The following is a 22068-nucleotide window of genomic DNA, read 5'->3' on the forward strand; positions in this document are numbered from 1 at the left end:
ATTAAAATTATTTCTTCGCATTAAATACTTAGCAGAACAAGTGTCTATGCTTTGTGCTCTGTAAGTTATCGTCATGCCGGTTGATTTTTTTGTTTTTTTTAAAAGTTGCTAATTACGTATATTCAAATGTAAAAATGCAATTATTGGTAAAAATGTTGCTAAATTTTGATCAATATTGCTAAAGTTTAAAATATTTGGGCTTTCTTGTGTAATTGAGGATTCTCTGAGCATGCGAGGTTATCCAATATTTCAAACTAAAAAATAACAACCGAAAATTCAATTTTATTAGAGATAAACTGGCTTGTCAAGTCCGTTCTAACTGGCACGGTTGAATCCGTTCAGTCCTATCAGGCAGACAAGATCCTCCAGATCAAGACAGATCATTCGGATTGGCTTGTCTGTTCGGCCGTCATGCGTGGATGCCCTCCGGTGCAGCCGGGTCGGCACAACACGGCTAAATGGTTTGGGCACAACCGACCCGGATCTGACCGGTTCAACCCATTCACCAAACCATACACCTTACAAGTGGATTTCAAAGCAACCATCAAGATTCAACAGAACTGGAAAGCTGAAAAAGCCCCAAGATTTGAAGGGCAAAGCTTTTACATCTTTTATTTCTCATGATTGCAGGTGCTTTTACTTTCATAGTAATGAGATTGTTATTACTGCCTGGCTTTCTCAAAGAATAGTGAAACCGTTCCTCAAATTTGAATGCTGATGGAACTACATTTGAAAAATTGACCGCAACACTCAAAGCATAAAAAGAAAGAAATAAGTAGTAAATAACACTTCTGCTGTAATTCATAATCTTCCAAGAAATAGTACAAAAAAAGCCACCAGTCAAGAAAATTACTGCCAGCAACGACTTCATATTTTGTGCACTAAAGGCTTAAAACATCCATAATAACGGATGTAAGGCCCTATCTATTCTGAGTAGTAAGTGAGACAAATAGCATCCCGAAAGCCTCCATGTCAATCGTGCCTGAGCAGAGGCTAAGGCAGAGACCGTCAAATAGCATGCCGAAAGCCTCCATGTCAATTGTGCCTGAGCAGAGGCTAAGGCAGAGACCGACAAACATCGGCATTTCAAGCAGAGGTTGAGACCGACAATAACCCATTGTGCCTGAGCAGCGCCTCGGGAGAAGGTTCACGTCCTTGGAATTCCACAAACACCTAGAACAAGTATGCATGTTAGTTGTGAACAACTGGCAATGTGGCTAACAAAGTTTAGGAAGAACCTATTGAAGTTGGGAAACAAGGGACCAAGGGAGTTATGCAAGATTGCGAAGATTAATGGGCCATATCGGCATCTGTAGAGAGCTTGGCCCATTGAAAATTTATCCCATGGATCAAATATGGAACTTTGTGAAAAATAAGGTAGTGAGATTAACCTCCATTGGTGCTTTTCCACCTCCGAGAGCAAGTATTGTTTCCCGGAACCTTTTCCCTGTTTCTTTGACAGCCTGTTGCCAGACACATAATATCCCATTAATAGTCTAATAGATCATTTGTGAACTATCCTTTGGTAACACGAATAAACGAGCTGCTGACCAGAGCCATAACAAATTCCACAAATTGTTCACAGATGACACAAGTAACAACATATTTTAGATGAATTAACCTAAGTGCATACCCAGCAACTCCAAACAAAACTGGAAAAGCAATGTTAGTGTTACATTCTTGTGCCAGATCTTAATGGAGTATTACATGGAAACCAAACACCTACTTTTTGTGCCACACACAAATCTTTGCACCTGTATTCTGCAACTATAAGTCTATAACACAAGATAATGGCTACCGGCCATATCTCATCAGCTCCTGCCACACTATCAGCTCGTCGCAACTTTAACCCTAGCTATACCAATTGAAGAGAGGAGACTTTGTCCTGGACAAGAACCCTCGCTTAACATCATGCCAAACTTCACCCTCCACCTATCCAAACTAGTAGGACCCATTGCCGAATTAGCCATCACTCACCTTCCTACTTTCCCTCTAACTCGCATACCCCCGCAACTACTAAAACGGTAAAAGGTTAATTTTGTCTATGGATTCATGTAAACTCCGATCTCCCCAGTGAAATTGAATCTACAACTTGAGAAAGCCACTAATGCCAGAAGTCGTTCCCCAACATTCAGTAATGCAAGTATACATTACTGAATGCACAAAATCCATTTAAAAATTGCAACAGAGGCAACAGAACGGGTAATTGATGGGACAACAGTTAATTTGGATAACTTCGAACTATGATCTAAACAGCAATTAAGATAATTTATATCTGTAGTCATTTCAGCATTTTAAAGATCTAAAGAGCAATTTCAATAATCAAGTAAAACAGGTAATACTTTGAACTGCCTTCCCCGTCGTACCTTTTCATCATTTAATCCAGCATCCTCAAATGCCGAGAATGCATCCGCAGACAACACCTCTGCCCACTGCAAAATATGATCATTGCTATAAAAAAAAACCACCAGAACAACGACCTATAGGTCAAAGAGCGGACACATAGCATGACAAGTTCTACATCGCCATCAGCAAGCAATGAAAAACCAATCTAAGGGAGGCAGGGTAAAAGCTATAAAAATAATCAAAATAGTCATCAACCTTCCACAGAACAGAGGTGCAAAATGTAAAACAGAAAGCAAAAAGAACAAGAAGGAACCCACATATACAAAATAATAAATAAATCAAATAAAAACAAATACCTTGTAACTGTAGTATCCAGCAGCATATCCTCCTGAAATGAAGAAGACAGAGGAACAAGTTAGGAAAATAAAATAAAAAATATATATCGTCACGAGATTGCAGCTAAAAAACCAGAGAATTTCTCATACCAAAAGCGCAATTACTAGGAAGAGCAAACCTGCAAATATATGGCTAAAACTGCAAAGAAATCTGTCCTCTGGCAATGGAGGGATCACTTGTGTTCCTTTACTAACCCTCTGATCAACATCATATATTGATTCTGATCCACCAGGAACATACTTGGTATGCAACTCCAAATCAAGAAATGAGAATCTCAACTACAAAACACAATTAGATGAAATACTTAATTCTTCCCTGGGTGCAAGTACTTTTGAATTATCAGCCTCTTCTGCAATGAAATGCACTCAACCAACTAAAACATGACAATTACGACCATGACAGTCAACTTAGAAACACGAGATCTGGCGTGATTAAAGCTAGAACATCCTACAACAGAGCTTAATGAAACTTTGGCTGCAATTGCAAGAGAGAGAAGTACAAATGAATAGTGCATAAATAATCATTGGCATGCATCAGTCCCCGTAAAACTCTACAAATATATGGACAACTAGTTTAACTCAACAGTTGTCAATCAATTAACAAGGACTCCTCACTTGATTAAATGTGTCACATAATATGATCTGAAAGTGGGATGCGGGCAGTGCATTTGGCATCTAAGCCATTTTCCTTGTTTTTTTTTTCTTCCTCCTGAAAGAATTAAGCACAAAACCAGCATTTGCAAGCCAGCCAGGATAATATGTAAATCCTCGTACAAGCAAAAATCCTTGGTAAGCTCCCAGAAAATTACAGCGGTCAGTGGTGACTCACCTTTCTCAGCAACATGACATTGAGATTGGAAAGATCCTTCTAAACTATTCTGACAAATTTTCAACCCAATAGAAACGCTTTACTAGCACAAAAGAAGATTGACAGAAGTCCACCATAATAGCTCCTATTGTGTGATCATGTACAGGTTTTTCCTTATGATACAGGTGAAATGAAGATCATGTGAAAGTCCAACGCGGATGAAATGGAATACAATCCAAATACTGACATATTAGTGATCCAAAATGCTAAACCAGACCTAAAAAAGAATTTGAGAACAAAGTAACTTGTTGCACTGACCTGACCAAGACTTTGGGAACCTGCACGATAAGTTCGAGCCGCAAGGAGCTTATTATAGATTTCTTCAGGGAGACTCTCTCCAGTTTCATAGTGCTTTGCTATGCCCATCAAAGTATCCCTGTAAAACTTGGTAAGGAAATCTTGTTCAGAGAAAAATAATACACCATACATTTGCAGCAGTTGTACTTGTAAGATTGGCAGAAACGAGAAGACACATTCCTAGATTCTCAATAAGTAGATGTTAAATACTATCGACTGTTACATTGCCACTGTTAGAATATAGAATATCATTATCTTAGTCCCACATTGGTTAATTGAATATTGTAATGAGGTATTGCATTATATAAATAATAATCGGGTGTGTTGGGGTTAATTAATACCCTGGACACTTTCTCTCATCTTTGACAACCACAACCAACCCAACAGTTTGAAGTTTGCTAATTGCCAGTGGGTAAATTAGTTTGTAAGTCCATGAATAGTTTATCATCAGGTTATTTATTGTTACAGAGGTAAAATCAGATTGCAGTGAAGCAACAGTACCTATGATAACACCAATTTTCCATGAATTGAGAAGGTAATTCAACAGCATCCCACTCTATGCCTCGAATACCAGCAACCAGACCCTCATCCTGCTTCGTCAGCATATGCTGAAGTGCATGACCAAACTCATGGAAGACCGTCTCAACCTGCAAAAAACAACTACAATTAGGAATTTAAAAATTAACATATGGTAGCATTACTAAAATGCATTTGCTATTAGCATTCATGGAAAAATTAAGCCTCCGTAGATAGTGGCGACTCCAGGAGTGTGGGAGCATGGGGTCATTCATAAACATCAATACTCCTACCAAATTATATGCAATTCCCCAAACAATGAAAGCAATATCTAAATACTCCTTCCGTCCCAAAATGATAGTCTGTCAGTCCCCTTCAAAAAGACGTGCAATTTTCAAATATAAAATAAAAGTATTTCCATTCATAGTTTTTTGAAATTTTTCACACCAAATCAAAGGACTAATCGAGATCTATAATTTGGTGCGAAGAAACTCGAAAAATTATGTACCAAAGCACTTTATTTTTTTATTAAAAAATTGCATGTCTTTTCGTAGGGGCAATCAAAATGAGACAGAAGGACTATATACAACTCCCAAACCTAGGTGTTAGACTTTCATGTTTACACCTTAAGCAATATATATGCACATCATTCATAAACTATAATAGATGTACTACAACCCTAGAACACTCATTTTTTTGTGTGGCTAAGACCTAAGTTAGAATACTCAAGTTAAGTCAGAGGAGCAAACACTAGAATCTGTACCAATGCTTTAGTGTTTGATGCTAAATATGCAAAAGCGATGAGAGAGAAAATTGGCTAGAACTCTAATCGACTATGCGATGAATAGACGAAGAGAGAACAAAAGGGTTTTACCTTGCATTATGTTTATTTAATTTTAGTGGGGGGTTTTTTTTTTCTGGAAAACAATCTTGTGGGTGACACCACAGAATGGGTTTTAGCCTTTGTTTTGTATTATATTGGAAAATATCTAGTGTGGTGACACCATCAAATGGGTTTTAGCCTTTCGTTTTGTATTCTCTTGGAATTTTTAGTCTACTATGGAGTCAATATCAAACTTCAATGGGGTCATTTATAAATCTAGAAAAAGAAATTCAATATAATACTATTAGTTTAATTTTTTCCTGTGGTGTTGTCCGACCCCACACTCTACCATGAGGCGTCGCCCCTGTCAGTAGAGAGAATATGAAGATGAAAATCTAAGAAAAGAAAAAACTTTAAGTATATGTTAACATCACATTGTGCTATTATAAATGAAGGAAGCATGGTAATGTGTAGAGAAATTGAATTGGATCTCTAAGCCTGCTTTCTCTGAGAGTTATTTGGTTTTGATTTGGGGGCATGGTTCCGCAACAAAACAAGTATAGGGGGGCCACTATTTCAGTGGTATTCTGAGAGCAGCCACTTTGTGCATATTGCCAAAGGTTAGGTCTGTCCCCAATACTCCCCCACCCATACCCCCAATGATTGGGGACTACATGGGTTCTGTTGTTGTGCTATTATAAATGAATTTGAAAATACACAGGCTAACAAAGCACGCTAGCTATAACGGCGGGACAACATATGAGTAGTGATTTCAAGTCAACTACAAGACAGTGATAAAACCTCAAAGGCATAGCTATAAGCCTATAACTAGAAGGCAATTTCCCGGATGCAGTATCCAAAAACCAACTACATTGTTTAAGATGATTCAGAAATTATAAATAGCGTGAAACTTTAAGAAAGACTCAAATTGATTCAGATGCTGGTTCTCAGTCAACATCCATGATGATAACCACATCTCACAAATGAGACCACGAAATGGGTTAGCCCAGACCCATACCCTTCGATCTTTATGGTGCTGACAAATCAGATCCTACCACTTCTTTCTTGTTCGAATGACCGCGCACTATGATGCCTCTCTAGATTGAAAATGTTGGACAACGTACAACAAAAAATGTATTATCGTTTGAGTATTCACTTCCAGATATTGAATCCACAGGATACAGGAACTCAGAAGGTAGAAATTTCATATTCAAGCTGCAAATTGAAATGGATGCATTACTTTGTGTTTAGTCCAACTCAAATGACCTCAAATTGGGGGCCTGGACAAGACTTTTGCTAAGAAGCTAAGCTGTTGCTTGCTAATCCAAATGGTCTTCAATCCTTGTCATTTTAAGAACCAAAATTCCAGCAACTTTAGGTAGAAGCTACCATGCTTACCTCACGGAAAGTCATAAGGCTTGGTTTGTCCCCTACTGGTGGCATTTGATTGCACACCATGTGAGCAACAGGCAACCTAGGAGAGCCATCATCACGTGAAAGTACACGACTTCGAGCAACAACCTCATCCATCCAAGCACCTCCCCTTTTTTCAGATGGACGAGAATATGGATCAAAATAGAAGTACGCGATCGGATTACCAGTAGAATCTTTGACACAAAAGAATATGACATCCTTGTTCCAAACCTAAACAGTGCTAACATTGTAAAATCAGATTGGGAAACACCAATTATATATTAAGCAAACAAGAATAATAAGAAAGAGAGAAATTTGTATTTATTACTGGAGCTAAACCATCAGCTGGTTCAATATCAATCCCAAAGAGCATCTTTGCAAGGTTGAAAAGTCCATCCATAACTTTAGGCAACGAGAAATATGGGCGCAACTCTTCCTACATAATTTCAACCAGATAATCATAAGTTCCTTCATGCCACACTTAGAGCTCCTACAGGCAAGGAGCAGAAGAAGAACATACACCATATTCAAGATTTAAATAGCTAAAGCAAATTTTCCAACCCCGGTAACAGATTTTAGCCAATCAGTAGCTCCTGTTCAACACATGCCAACCACTGGAAAGAGATGAAATTTCAAATCCACACAGAAACCTTGTGCAGTTAAGATTCAAAGTGGAAACATTTAATAACTCAAGATAAACTGCAGGCAAGTCGTGCACAGATAACCGACAGTGTAGGCATATGCTGGTCAAAGACTAACAAAACAGTATCTAGAGCGAGCCCTATACAGCATGCCCAAGATAACACGCATGTAATAAGGAAGAAAAAGAAAGAAAAAACAAAGGATTAATTTATTGTTAAGTAAGGTGAATTATGTTCCAAAGATGAAAGGCAGAAAGAAGGTGCTAACCAAGTACAGATACAGTAAAACTGTTGTCCTAAACTAGAAACAAAAGCAGCTATTCTGCTGAAACTTTGTTCATGGGTAACTATAAGCAAATCATTTGATATCAGAATACTACCAGCATCAAGAAAATAACACTTTCATATGCCAGTAGAGACGGCAAGATTTGGGGTTGCAATTGACAAAGATGAAGGTGGAGAAAGGATAGCAACTGACAGATGCGTAACCTCTGTGCATGGTAATGGCATGTGGTGCTTCCAAGGGGGAGGGAGGCCTTCCAAATGGAAGCGGAATCTCGGTCAAATTTTACGTCATAATCTCAGCAGATATGGCTGGGATGGGGAGTGGAGCACGTGGCAGTAGTGAGGAAGCTGCATGGAAATCATAGATCAAGGATGGGGTCTCAAAAAGTTCATACTGGTTGGAGCTCAAAAGGGATATGGCTGGGATGGGGAGTGGAGCACGTGGCAGTAATGAGGAAGCTGCATGGAAATCATAGATCAAGGATGGGGTCTCAAAAAGTTCATACTGGTTGGAGCTCAAAAGGGATACGGCTCAATGCAGTTAAGATTTAAGAGGCAGAGAAAATGCACATCGGTTGAAAGTTGAGACTAAAAGATGCGAGCAGCAGATGAATCTGCGACGGATTAAGAATCAATCAGTAATTAATCAGGATCCAAGAATGGCATCCAATTAGAGAAGGTTGTTGTGAGAGAAAGAAGGAAAAGTGTATAGGGTGTTAACTAACCCTAACACAAGTGAGCTTTATTTATATTATGTGGCGACTAGTTACATAACATAAGCAACCAACGTGGGACTAAGTCCAACTCTATTCTAACACTCCCCCTCAAGCTGGAGAATAAATATCACAAAATCCCAGCTTGTTACGTAACAACTCTAAACGTGGTTTGAATAAAGGTTTGGTGAAGATATCTGCCAACTGAGCTCCTGTAGATACAAAAGGGGTAGCCAATACGCCACTATCTATCTTCTCCCGAACAATATGACAATCTACCTCGATATGTTTGGTTCTCTCATGAAATACCGGATTTGAAGCGATATGTATTGCTGCCTGATTATCACAATACATAGGAATAGGTAACTGTATGCCAAACCCCAACTCCTCGAGCAAAGTTCTCAACCATACAACCTCGCATGTAGTATGAGCCATGCACGATACTCTGCTTCAGCACTGGATCGAGCAACCACAGTTTGTTTCTTGCTCTTCTAGATAACTAAATTTCCACCAACAAAAGTACAGTACCCAGTTGTGGACCATCTATCAGATCGTGATCCTGCCCAATCAGTGTCGGTAAAGGCTTCAACACGCAAATGACCATTTGAACGATAAAACAGGCCATGTCCAGGATGAGCCTTGAGATACTTCACAATACGAAGACAAGCTTCCCAATGTGGAAAACGAGGGGCTGACATGAACTGACTTACCATACTGACAGCAAATGAGATATCAGGCCGTGTATTGGTGAGATAATTCAGCTTGCCTACCAAGCGACGATAACGGTCTGGATGAGGAAATATCTCCCCTGATCAACACACAATTTGACGTTTGGATCCATAGGAGTCTCCACAGGTTTTGCTCCCAATAAACCAGTCTCTTCTAGAATATCTAGAGTATACTTTCTTTGAGATAGGCTGATCCCTTCCTTGGATCTTGCTACCTCAATACCCAAGAAATCTCGTAGCTTACCCAAATCTTTGGTGTGTAACTGACGCTGTAAGAACTGTTTCAGCTCATCAATACATTTTTGATCATCCCCAGTAATAATGATATCATCCACATACACAATCAATACTACTCTTCCTCAATCTGACTGAATAGAGAAAACAGAATTATCAGAATGAGAGCGACGCATACCAAACTGCAACACAACATCACTAAACCTGCCAAACCAAGCTCGAGGAGACTGCTTAAGACCATAGAGGGCTTTGCGAAGGCGACACACCTGAGAACGCTCCTCCTGAGCAACAAACCCAGGAGGTTGCTCCATATACACTTCCTCGACCAGGTCACCGTGTAGAAATGCATTCTTGACATCCAACTGAAACAAGGGCCAACCAAGATTTGCAGCCACAGAAATAAGAATGCGAACAAAGTTAACCTGCCTAATATCCTCGGAAGAAGTAACCAGATGAGCCTGAGGAAAACCATGTAGGTCATAGCAATGCTCCACCATATGATTAGTTCCCCCACAATAAGTACAGAGTCTAGAACCACGGCCTCGACTATGGCCACTTCCCCCTGACATGTGACCTGTACGACTAAATCCACAACGACCAGAGTCATGACTGCCAAAAACACGGTCCAAACGATCACTGTACCCATAATCACGGCCGCGACCAAGGCCACTGCTAAATGAAGAACTTAAATCACCAGAAACAACGGAAGTAGAATCAGAACCAGATTTCATTGCAAACATATCACCGTACAATGAGAGGCAACTAGTCAACTACTGATAGATCAAACCTACCAAATACTCCACCAGCAAACGGCCAATAAATAAGAAATAAGGAACTGATTGACCGGCTAACAACCCAGGGCACGACAACACATGCATCCAACCACAATAAAACCAAAGTAGCCACCGAACAACATAATCCCAATATCGAGCAACAACCAAGAGCTCATATGCCAACATAGGCCAACATAGACCAAATAACTCAACACAAACCAACAACCAAAATCAGACTTCAACATATCCAAACTACCATCTATTGGAGAGGATAAACCGTAGATTATTACCACATGCAAAGAACTGAAATCCAAATCCAAGTAAACTGTAGATCGACCAAAAATCCAAAATTACCAAAACAATCAATGCAGAAGAGTGACGGAACGGTACCAAACAGCGACGAACATTAAATGCGATGAATAGTGCACGATGAACAGTAACAATGATGAACAGTGCGGTGACCAGTACTGACAATGAATAGTAATTGGTGAACAGTATGCAGGAACAGTAATTGTGTGAGCTTGGATTAGGATTGTGATTTTAGGGATTATGTAAAGAGGCTAGGGTTTAGGCTAGGTTTATGTACAGAGGCTAGGGTTGTGGTGCTTTAGGAGTAAGGTTAAGGTTAAGATCCCGCTCTGATACCATGTTGTGATACCTTAAGATCCCGCTCTGATACCATGTTGTGAGAGAAAGAAGGAAAAGTGTATAGGGTGTTAACTAACCCTAACATAAGTGAGCTTTATTTATATTATGTGGCGACTAGTTACATAACATAAGCAACCAATGTGGGACTAAGTCCAACTCTATTCTAACAAAGGCAAACAATGTTAATCAGACATAGATATCTCGCCCACGTCAGCTAGGCTTTTAGCTAGGGATCATCATGAGCTTTCATAGTAAGTGGTGTCACAAGACGTCTTTCCACCAAGTGACTCGTCATTCTTAAATTCATTAAGGTGATTAAGCTAATTAATCCACGCATAAAACTTCTTAACACATCAACATCTAACTATCCAAATACCATATTATGCTTCGACTAGTGGTTAAAGAACTAGCTTTACCAAGATGAAGTGGAGGGTAAGAATTTAACTGTTATCCACAAACGCACATTAAATCTCCCATTATTGGGGATCACTACTCAATTAATCAGTAATAATTTTGCTAAACAAAACGTTGACAGTAGCAACTCAAGATTTGGTCTTCTCAACAATTCCTAAAGAAGAATAGATGAAACAGAAAAAGGGAGTAAAAGAAAGAGAAATAAAAGGTTGACATCGATACTCTTCCAATACAATATAAATTTCCAGCACTGATTTTTCCCTCTCCAGATTTTACCTCTTACATATGTATTAAGCACGAAAAACATCAGCATAGATAGTATTTCATCTTACTTATCAAAGATTTAATAACTATAAAGATCAAATGTAAAACACTCAAACATACCATATAGCAGGGTTGCACTCAAGTTTGTTCCCAACATCCTTAAGTTTTTGAATCGGATGTTAATATGGTTGTATTACAAGGAAACATAAAATAGAACGTTAAAATAGCACGTTAATCAGTATGTTATAACACGTTAAAATAGCTCGTTAATCAGTATGTTATAACACGTTAAAATAGCGCGTGTCAGATCAAACTTGTAAAAGAAAACTTTTAACTTATTATGGAATTATGTAGATAGGGAAAGAGAAAATGAGACCGAACCTCGTTAATTTCGTACTTTGACTCACGAAGCCTCTCACTCCAAAAGCTAATGTCCCAATGACTCAAATTATTAGCTTCAGGGGCACCTTGAGTTTGGCAGAACTGTTTGAGATCTTCCATATCTTCATAGAGAAATTAAAAAAAACCAAAGATCAGGCTAAAAAATGTCCACCAACTTAATGGACTTATGCTTCAAAAAGGTTATACGAAAAAAGAAGAACAAGAAGCTATTTAGAAAAGAAAAATCCAGATGAAAGATAAAACAGAGTATACTCTTTGAATTGCTAGAAGGTAGAAACAAAAGAAAAATATTGCTTGGTAAGCTAAGACAGTCTTACTTTTCACGTTTGTGATTGATATGAAATGATCACCTTTTAACAAGAATGTGTGAACTGATAAGCGCGTAAATGTTCACATTAACACCTCCTAATTTATCATTGCTAAGTCTTTTTATTTTATTACTTGGTGTTTTAATGCTTAATTTTTGTGTTGTAGGTATTTGAAGAATTTGATAAAAGAATATGCAAAATGGAAATATTAAACGGTGTTTGATACTCGGCCATTCGGATAAATCAAGTGGAATTGCTGTACAGAGTAACGATTCACAAGTCAAATTGGCCGTGGAATTAGACCTTCACTGAAGGTGAAAATATGAGTTTGACTTGGATTTATGTCTATTATGTGGGCCCAAGGATTCACAATTAGATGGACCAAAGGTGGGGCCCATGGTCTCAACATTTGGCATAACTGGGCCAATAGGGTTTTTGTGATTAGGAAGAGGCAGCAGCTTATAAAAGGAAAAAAGAAAGGATGGGGGCTGCAGCATTATTATTTTCAACAGGTTTTATAAGAACGGAAGAAGAAAAGTACGGAGGGCTGCCGTTCTTTGATTCGAATATTGTTTAGCTTCTTCCAAGTTTTTTTATTTCCTTCAAGTTATTTAAAGTCTTGTTCAACTACTCGCACTCCGGTAACTCGTTTTAATTTATTGTTCTTAATAAAAGTTATTTGCTGGTATTTGATTAGTTGATATTTATTGTTTATTTTTCATCTTGCGTAATAGAAGCATGTTTCAAATTAGGGTTTCTTTCAATTTTTGCTTGATAATGAGTGAGTAGTTGTATAGGTAGGGTCATGGGGTGATTAGCACGCCGTGACCGGTTCGGATGTGTTCTGCTCCTATTTTGAAATAAAAAAATGTAAGAAAAATAATTTTAGATTGGTAAAATACTTCCCGTAGACGGACCTGGGCATTGACGAAACCCATGTGAACGAGGGAATGGGTAAACAGCGACCATAAGGGTTCGCATCTTGCGGGGTATCTTTTTCAATCTAAAATCAAATGTTTTAAAGAACACCGATTGGAGCAGATGAGTCCGGACCGGTTGCGAGTGCTATGAACCTTACGACAGTATCTTTCTTTTAATTATTTGAAAAAGTACAATCAAGTTTTAGGTTTTAGTTAATCTCAATCAATCGACAAGGGGTGGCTACCTAAGAGCTAACAACCAGAGTTTTTAGTCAGCACACATCATTGTCTCTGTGGATTCGACTCCGGACTTACCGGATATTGTGCAACGTCGGTCTTCGCCCAACCCATTAATTTTGGACTAGGAAATCGCCAAGCATGAACTAACAATCAACTTAAAGAATCTAAAGTAAGTATGTGCTGCCATCCATTTGAATTTTGCAGTACTAGTAACTAAGAAAAGTTTTTGGTGTTCTTAAAATGCTAAATACTGAAACTTTTCTCAAAAAACGCCATTAGAATCTTAGTTTGTGAGGCAGATGTAATACTGTCATAAACCAAAATTTAGAGCTTTAGATAATAGACATCATATATGTGCAATACAAATTTCTAAGTTTCTCGTAACTCGTTTAGGTAATTAAAGATGTACACAGGAAGCTATCAAGAAATTGTACAGAGCAGATTACCTTGGACAGCAGCATTCCATGAAGCACTCCGAAGCTTTTCTAGGAGCTCTTCTGCTTTTTCAACGGTAGCCATTTTGGTGGCCATGCTTACCTGATAATACCACAGTAAGCCTATAAATAAAGCATATTCCACAAATCATGAGTATTCAACAAATCACGGGTCATACCTCAGCATAATTTTTGTAGCCAAGAAGGTTAGCCTTTTCCAACCTAAGCTTCAAAATTTGGTCAATAATTGCAGTATTGTCTAGATCTCCACTAGAAGCACGGGTTAAGTAAGCACGATAGAGTTCCTCACGCAACGTTCGGTTTTGAGCATGTTGCATAACAGCCATGAAACTTGGAGCATCCAATGTAATCACCCACGGCCCATTTTCAGCTGTAGCATTTTCATGGCCCTGGAATAGTTGATGGAGATGCATGAAGAGATCATATGAAAGACGAAAGCTAAATGCCCCAAAAGAGTAACTATAAAATATGTTCACCGGAATCAATGTTAAATACCTTTGAAACAGCAGTTTGTGCAGCCAATCCTAGAGCAGTAGCTGGGAGTCCTTCGATCTCCTTCTTGTCTACTATTGGTTTTTCAAACTTTTTTGTGGCATCCAAAACATTCTCCCCAAATTTTTGAGATAACTTTGCCAATTCCTGCAAATATGCGCATAGTGAAAGGCAACCAATCAGCAGAAGAAGAAAATCATACAACTTCTATTTGGTGAAATGCAAACAATCCTTTAAGTTCTTTAATTTTTAGATGACTAATCCCTACTTCAAGGCTGTTATAAAAAATTCTTGGGTTGTGGATATGAATGTTCGCCCATGTTTGCTTTTGGTGCTAAATTGAAAAGATTGAAGTTGGTGCTTAGGGGTTTCAACAAAAAATTCTATTCTGGTATCAATACGAGAGTTCAAAATGTTAGAGAACAGTTGACTGCAGTGCCTCTCTCCCCCCCATGATGTGGCTTTGAGTAATTTGGAGGAGGACTTGAGGGCTAAATTTGTGGAGCATGCTTGTCCAACCTGTCACTATGGAGGAAGTAAAGAGCTTGTTCTCAATCAATTCAGACAAAGCTCCTAGACCTGATGGTTATGGATCTGCTTTCTATCAACAAAATTGGGATGGTATTGGCCTAGAGCTTGTGCAAGCTGTCCAGTATTTCTTCTCAAAAGGTTTTATGCTAAAGACTGGAATACTACAGCTATTTCTCTGATTCCTAAGGTGAACATGCCAGTGAATATTAAGGAATATAGGCCCATCTCCTGCTGCAATATTCACTATAAATGCATAACTAAAATTCTGGCAAATCGACTTCAAGGGGTGCTCACCTATATCATTGACAAGAACCAATTTGCCTTTATTAAGGGCAGATCTAGTATTGATAATGTCCTGTTGATGCAAGAAGTTGTTAGGGATATCATAGAGATTCTGGGCCTCCAAGGTTCACAATCAAGGTTGATCTAATTAAGGCCTATGATTCAGTTGCTTGGGGGTCCTGTTTGACACAATGGCTGCCATGGGCTTTCCTCTTTATCTTCATTCATTGGGTCTCTCAATGTTTATATACCGCTAGCTACTCAATGATTATCAATGGTAGTTTGGAGGGATTCTTTTCTGGTCAGAGGGGATTGAGGCAAGGGGATCTCCTATCCCCTTGCATGTTCTTAATTGTCATGGAAGCCTTTTCAGCTATTTTTCACCAGAGAGTTGCTACATCTGCTTTCAGTTTCCATCCTAAATGTCAGGCCATCCAACTTTCTCAACTCGCTTTTGCTGATGATATATCATCTGTGGGGCTAGTCAAGGTACGTTTATGACTGTTAGGGATATGCTTGAAGATTTTTATCATTTCTCTGGGTTGAGGCTAAATCTTAGTAACTGTTCAATCTTCTTCTCTGGGTAAGTGAAGAGCAAATTCAGTTGGCCATTCCTGTAAAATATTTAGGGGTCCCCCTGATTTCCACTAGACTCAAGGCATGTGATTGCTCAGTTTTGCAAGAGAAGATCTTGGTTCGTATCCAAAGATGGTCTAATAAGGTTCTTACATATGGTGGAAGAGCTCAACTTATCTTGTCTGTTCTCAGCAGTATTCAGACCTACTGGAGTCAAATTTTTGTTAATCCCCAGAAAGTCCTAAAAGGTATTGAAAGCAAGCTTATGGCTTTTTTGTGGTCAGGGTGTGATCTTAATCATAAATGTGCAAGAGTTAAGTGGAGTCAAGTTTGTTCTCCTAAAGATGAAGGGGGCTTGGGCTTTAGAAAGCTAAGAGAAGGCAATGTAACTGCCACACTCCAACTTTTGTGTGCTGTTAGTAGAAAAGCTGACTCTCTTTGGGTGAAATAGGTCCACAAATACATCATCAAGGATCATAATCTCTGGACTATGGGTCTGCCATATGATGTATCCTGGACTATCAGAAAGATTTTTCAGTTCAGAGATGTTTCTCAACCTTCGATTCAATATAAAATTGGGAAAGGGGCTTCCACTCACCTTTGGCTTGACAATTGGCACCCATTGGGGCCTTTGTATAAGAGAGATGGGGAAAATGTTTGCTCTAACATTGGTAGATCTTCATGTGCCAGGGTGTCCTCTATTATCAGTGATGGAGCTTGGTCTTGGCCTCGACAAAGGAACAGGTATATTCAAGAGATTAAAGCCAACACCTCTTCTGATTTTCTACCTGATATTTCTAAAGAGGATAGTGTGGTCTGGATTCCTTCTCGTAATGGTATTTACTCATTAAAATCTGCTTGGGAAGCCATTAGAGCGTCACATGATGCCCAGGAATGGTGTCATATTGTTTGGTTTCCCAAATCTGTCCCTAGATGGGCACTTATTTTATGGATGGCCATGCAATCCATACTTGCTACCAAGGACAGGCTGCTGAAATGGAGTGTGGTGGGAAATTTTCAATTGCGTTTTGTGCAGGAATGGGGATCACTTGATTTTTTGATTGCTCTCACTCTAGAGCTGTCTGGATGGAGATTTTAAGAAGGAACCATGTTCACAGAGGCCCCTACAATTGGGAAGAAGAAAAGAACTGGTTCTTTGTTCCATTCTAAGGGCAAAACTTTAAAGAAATCTGCACTCAAAATATCCCCGGCAGCTGCTGTTTATGGTATTTGGTGTGAGAGGAATCTGAGAATTTTTCAGCAGAAGTCGTTGGAGGCTACTTTTTTGGGCTCCAAGGTTTGCAACAACGTTAGAGATGCCATGTTGGCTTGGAGAAACATAAGATCTACGCAGGAGAATAAGGTCCTGTGCAGGACTTGGGGGATTCCTTTATCAGTTTTGAGACCTTCTGCTGCTGTAGGGTAATTTTGGTTCTTGCATTTTGTTGATAAGCTCTTGGCTGTATAGTTTTGTTTCTTTTAGCTTTGGTGACTTCTGGTTTTGTGAAGGAATTGCTGAGATAGGTTTTGGTTATGAGTCCTGTTTTTTACTTTTGCTGTATTTGCTTGGAGTTTTAATGAAAGAGTACATATAACGGGGAAAAAAGAAGAAGCAGTTACTTAACTCTCTAAGGTAAACATTAAAACAGATATCCCCAACCTTCAAAGAAGAAGAAGGAAGGAAGAAAAGAGAGAGTAGCTGCAAGTCTCTGATTGTAAACGCTTCTTCAGACGTGAATGAGGATTAAGAACAAACAACACAGAGTTTATAATTCTTTCTTCACAGAAATCTTAGTAGGTACAGAGACAGAGACAGACACAACACAAACACGACACAGAGACGCCAACATGGTGGATATAAAAGTTGCATCACACGGCATGCCTGGGATTCGTCAAAAAATCAAATTTTGTAAATTCTCTCGTGATACATGTCTACAGTTTACTCCAAGGCATTCAGAAATAGCAACATAGCACTACTCAAGATTAAAAAGGAAAATATTCCATTACTTAAACACCAAGATATCGTCAAACAACCATTGCTTTTTCAACGAATTCAAAACAATTGCTAAAACTGTACTAAATGGTTATCTTGTATCAAAATATATTGAGTGCATAAGTTGCATTCCATAGAATATACTATGGACCCTATGGGGAGATTCTTCACATGACTTGTTGGCTGTTCAACAATGGTGGCTAAAGCATCTGCGAGTAGCAGTAAATAGTTAGATATTATGCTTTTAATTTTTATTTAAACATATTTATTCAGGGGTATTGCTTATAGTTTTAGGACTGTCCAAGAAGTGTCCATTTCTTCCACAACATGCTGCCTCGAGAAAACGTCGGTGCTTCTAAGACCACAATGGTTTTCATATTAAATTTGGTTAAACACATCCATTACCATCCCTATTCTCTGAAAAGGTTCCAAAGACATCACACCGAAGATCGCAAATGGCGAAAAGTTCATGTATGAGACGTCTTATGAATCTGATAGATACACATGCTAGATTGCAATACAAATGAGGTTTTCTTCTTAGGTCTTAGGCCCCTTCTTTTTCCAACCTATGACAAACACTCCACGCACTTGCAAAATGTGTATTGTTATAGATGACATGAGCAACTTCATCATTGTAAAGAAGTTTCATAAAAAGGTGCAAAAGGAAACAGCTGACATCAATGTGAATAAGTGCTGCTACCTGGAATTTTTAGTTAAAGTCTGATGGGTGTATAGAATGTTCATAATAGCACATGCAACTTTTCCCAACTCATCTTGTTCAACAACATGGAAGCACACCTGTTCAATTTTGTTAAATCGCTCTCTTTTATCATCTTCAAGAGAAACACCATTGAGAATTGCCACCTTCAATTGAGCTGTGCGGGCATGAAAAAATATCTTCTGATATCAAAACTCAGCAATTCACTAGATGATTCAGGCACAGTTACTTATGATATCAAACTCAGCTACGAGCAAATAAAATAAAATAAAATAATTGCAAAAAGGATGCATATTGCAAGAGCAGCCACAACAAGTAGCTAAAGGGTGTTTAGATACTTGCAATATGAAGTCACTACCTTATTATCCAATACAAATTTTAATGCACACCAACTCATAATCCACAAACTTTTGAATTGAGATACGAACGCAAAGATAACATACAAAAAAATTACAAGAGGCAAAACCTCTTTATTCTGATGCTTATGCAAAATTCTGTATTGTACAAGTTTACAATTAAAAGTACACGCAATATATGACACAGGAAAGAGAAAATTACGGGGATGCCCTTATCACAATTAAAACAACGTATAAGGGCATCAAGACACAACGATTCCCGAAAAGCTAGAAAAACAGAGGTGATCTTGTACTCTCATGGTCTCAGTGGCCATGACAAGTGATGAGGCATGATTGAAAATTGAAGTAACTAAGAGAAAAGAGAGGTGAAATCAGAATGATACTACAGGAAACTACGCAAACAGTTTGAATGTATAAAATTATCAAGCATATAGCAAGAGAAAGAATACTCAATAGTTTCTATCAACAAAATGAGAAAATCTCAAATGAAGAAAGAACGAGTTCAAAATAAGATACCTGCCTTCAACTATACGTTTATGAGCATCACTCAGGGCTTCCCAATCAGAAGATTCTCTTATAGCTTTAAATGCATTATGAAGTGGTTTACTCTGCCCCAGCTTAAGCTCTAACTCAACTTTTTCTGGCTGCAAACCCACAACTTAAAAGAATAAACACCTCATCTGCAAATCTATGCATCACCGACACAGATGCGCTACGCGACACAAATGCGCGACAAGACACAGATACGACACAAACACTTCCAGACGTAAATTTTAAAAAGCAGGAGGACAAGACACTTTGGGAGACACTTTTTAAAATACATTTATAATATATCTTTACTATTGTGGGAATAAGAATTAAAAAATAAGGTCCGAAAGATGAATCTATAACACCATAAATAACTTAAATCATATTTATCATGAAATCATCATTCACAAAAGTATTTCAACAAAAAGCGTTTCATCATTCATGTGTCTTTATAATCAACAACCATCATCCGTCACAAAACAAAAAGATTTTCCTTAGTTTTAATTCAAATCCATTATTTTGTTGAACACTCCTGACTTATTTTGGTAAAATAATGAGTGTCCGAAGCATTTTACAGAGTGTCCCTAAAGTGTCCAAATGAAAAACCGTTGAGGACACTTTTGGATTTGAGTGTCGGATAAGCGTCTGGAGGGTACCGATACATGACCTCCAACGAATGTATCTCCAACGAAGTCTAAGCAGTTCTACAAAAGCACAAATTTATTCCCAAATTCCAGAACAAATGCATTCCCAATCAAATACGACAATTCCCCTTCATCTAAAGGCCAAAAGGGAACAATCACTCCAATAACAACTAACAAATGCATTCTCAATCACAAACAACAATCCCTCTTCAACTAAAGGAAACAATCATTCCAACAGATGCCAAGTAAATCTAATGTCTAATTCATGGACTAAATGAGAATCAATAAGCAGCCAATCAACTCCAAATTAGTCTTTTGCGTGAATCGACATTCTGCAATAGGTGAAACCGTGCAAGTATGTCTACCAATAGAACCATAGAAATGCCAGATTCTTAACCATACGCCCATGGCCCTATGCTTGACCATAAACTCCTTTTTCCATTTCAAATACCTAAACGATTCACTAGCTCAACACCTGATTCCCGATTCTTATTGCTTCATACTACTAATATCGTAACACTTTAACCATAGTTTACATCTATGCAATTGTGTCTACTGATAGATAGATTTAAGAGTCATCTTTAACATAGAAAGAAAGAGCCCCTGAGATGTAGCTCAAGTGGTCATGAGAGGGCACTAAGGTGCCAGTGTGTGAGATTTCATGTTCAAGTTCATGGAACGACATTGGCATGCCGTAGTAATCTAACTCCACTAACATACTAAACTCCTACCTTTGGCCGGGAAAAAAAAATGGAAAGAAAGAAAAACAGTACCTGAACTTCTTCAATGGCGGAACGCAGTTCAGGAGTATCTTTAACGGCCTTAAGATGATTAACAGCCCCCCAAACAACCACTAGCCGATCCATAACTTTCTCCAACGGCTCAACTAGCTTCGGCCATGTCGGTTCCACCGTCTTCTCCAATTCCACAATTTCACTCTCCTACCAAAACCAAAACCAAAACAAAAACAAAAACACAAAATTCATCATTAAACACTACCAAAACACCTCTAGGAACCACAACACGCACAACATTTTGCACATACCACATAGGCAGTGTTTCATTGGCAACTAGATGGATTGCTAGTTTTCAACTATACTGCCACACAGGCATGTTATGTAAAATGTGCACATGACACAGTCCAGTGTCTGAATGCATTGCTAGGTTTCAACTATTAACGCGGCACTGTCCCTTAAGCACGTTGTTCAAAATGTTGTGCATGACGACTAGTCAGTTTTCAATTGGCAACTGGATGTATTGCAAGTTTTCAGATATCAACGAGTCGCCGCCAATAAGTAATGCTGTGCAAAATATTGAGCTATCTCTACTATAGAAATACGCATAAAAATACACACGAGTTTCTTCAACAAGGCACGAATCCCCGGTCGGACGTGTTCTGCCCGGACGGCGTCAAAGGGCGGGAACACGAAGTCCTTCAACAGCGGATTATCTACCGCATCCGCCGCCACCGGCATCGATGATGTAGCGGAGGAGAATGAGCGGGTGGTGGCGGTGGGAGGGTAAGCGGAATTGCGGCGGAGGGTGTGGAGCCGGAGGCAGAGAGGGAAGGAAGTGGACCAGAGGGGACAGGCACGGGATTTGTGGAATTGGGCGGGGGTAATACGGGGAAGAGGAAGAGGGCGGCGTAAGCAGATTTGGTGGAGCGGGAGTTGGATAGAGCGGGAGAGAGACATGCGGGCCGCCATCAGTAGGAAGAGAGCTCCAAGCAATGGAGCGCCCTTTATAGGTGGGCGTATGGTTGTGCCGGTGGAATTCATTTTTTGGCCTTCTGCTGATTTCCTTCACATAGTCTTGCGGTCCAGCTCTTTGGAGACTCAGTCGTGCTGCAGGAACAGCAAAGGCTGTACAGCAGTGAACAGACTTATTTTGTGTTCCTCTCCGATCTTACAAAGATTATTACGATCTTACAAAGATGATTAGAGTCATTCATTTTATTTAAAAAAATAATATTTTATTTGAATTTTTGTAAAAATCATCACAATCCAATCCGATATAGGTTGAGAAAGGTATATATAACTCATCCAACTTTGCTTTAGAATTCAGGCCAAATTCTAAAACAAAGTTGGATGATTCTTACCGTATCGAATTGAGATGAATTTTTACAGAAGACCCTAAACAAAATATTTTGAGCAAAATAGACAAATTTGATCATCTTTGTAAGATCCGAGACTAGAGTCCATGAACACCCATGAAATCTTGGCCCTTTTTTTTTATTAGATAGAAAACGCTAGAAATGCATATAGT

The 22068-nt window shown here is 38.9% G+C and overlaps 1 protein-coding gene, 1 long non-coding RNA gene and 1 other non-coding gene across 3 annotated transcripts; 2 read left to right on the forward strand and 1 right to left on the reverse strand.

The window, feature by feature from the left end:
- Positions 1 to 585: 585 nt before the first annotated feature.
- On the reverse strand, positions 586 to 21657 carry LOC131303662 (probable cytosolic oligopeptidase A). Its single transcript, XM_058330633.1, has 17 exons — positions 21159 to 21657; positions 20577 to 20744; positions 19152 to 19275; positions 18356 to 18432; positions 14179 to 14322; positions 13842 to 14072; positions 13675 to 13765; positions 11740 to 11861; positions 6987 to 7094; positions 6644 to 6889; positions 4408 to 4553; positions 3868 to 3985; positions 2861 to 3020; positions 2703 to 2734; positions 2367 to 2432; positions 1392 to 1463; positions 586 to 1173 (listed from the first exon to the last, which is right to left on the reverse strand). Exons 1-17 carry the CDS (start codon positions 21579 to 21581, stop codon positions 1087 to 1089), a joined length of 2415 nt encoding a protein of 804 aa, XP_058186616.1. The 5' UTR covers positions 21582 to 21657; the 3' UTR covers positions 586 to 1086.
- Positions 5693 to 5801, forward strand: LOC131305828 (small nucleolar RNA snoR100). The gene has a single exon (XR_009193385.1). It is a non-coding gene; the product is annotated as a small nucleolar RNA snoR100 (small nucleolar RNA).
- LOC131303663 (uncharacterized) lies at positions 7102 to 10996 on the forward strand. Its single transcript, XR_009192122.1, has 3 exons — positions 7102 to 7905; positions 8018 to 8263; positions 10853 to 10996. It is a non-coding gene; the product is annotated as an uncharacterized LOC131303663 (long non-coding RNA).
- Positions 21658 to 22068: the final 411 nt, after the last annotated feature.

This window comes from Rhododendron vialii, chromosome 10a (genome assembly GCF_030253575.1).
Source record: "Rhododendron vialii isolate Sample 1 chromosome 10a, ASM3025357v1".
Taxonomy (NCBI): Eukaryota; Viridiplantae; Streptophyta; class Magnoliopsida; order Ericales; family Ericaceae; genus Rhododendron; species Rhododendron vialii.

Coding starts and splice junctions, on each gene's coding strand:
- LOC131303662 (XM_058330633.1), bottom strand. CDS start 21,581: ATGAATTCCACCGGCACAACCATACGCCCACCTATAAAGGGCGCTCCA. Junction 19,276..20,576: donor CCGCCATTGAAGAAGTTCAG/GTACTGTTTTTC, acceptor GTGGGTTTGCAG/CCAGAAAAAGTTGAGTTAGA. Junction 1,464..2,366: donor CTGGATTAAATGATGAAAAG/GTACGACGGGGA, acceptor GTCTGGCAACAG/GCTGTCAAAGAAACAGGGAA.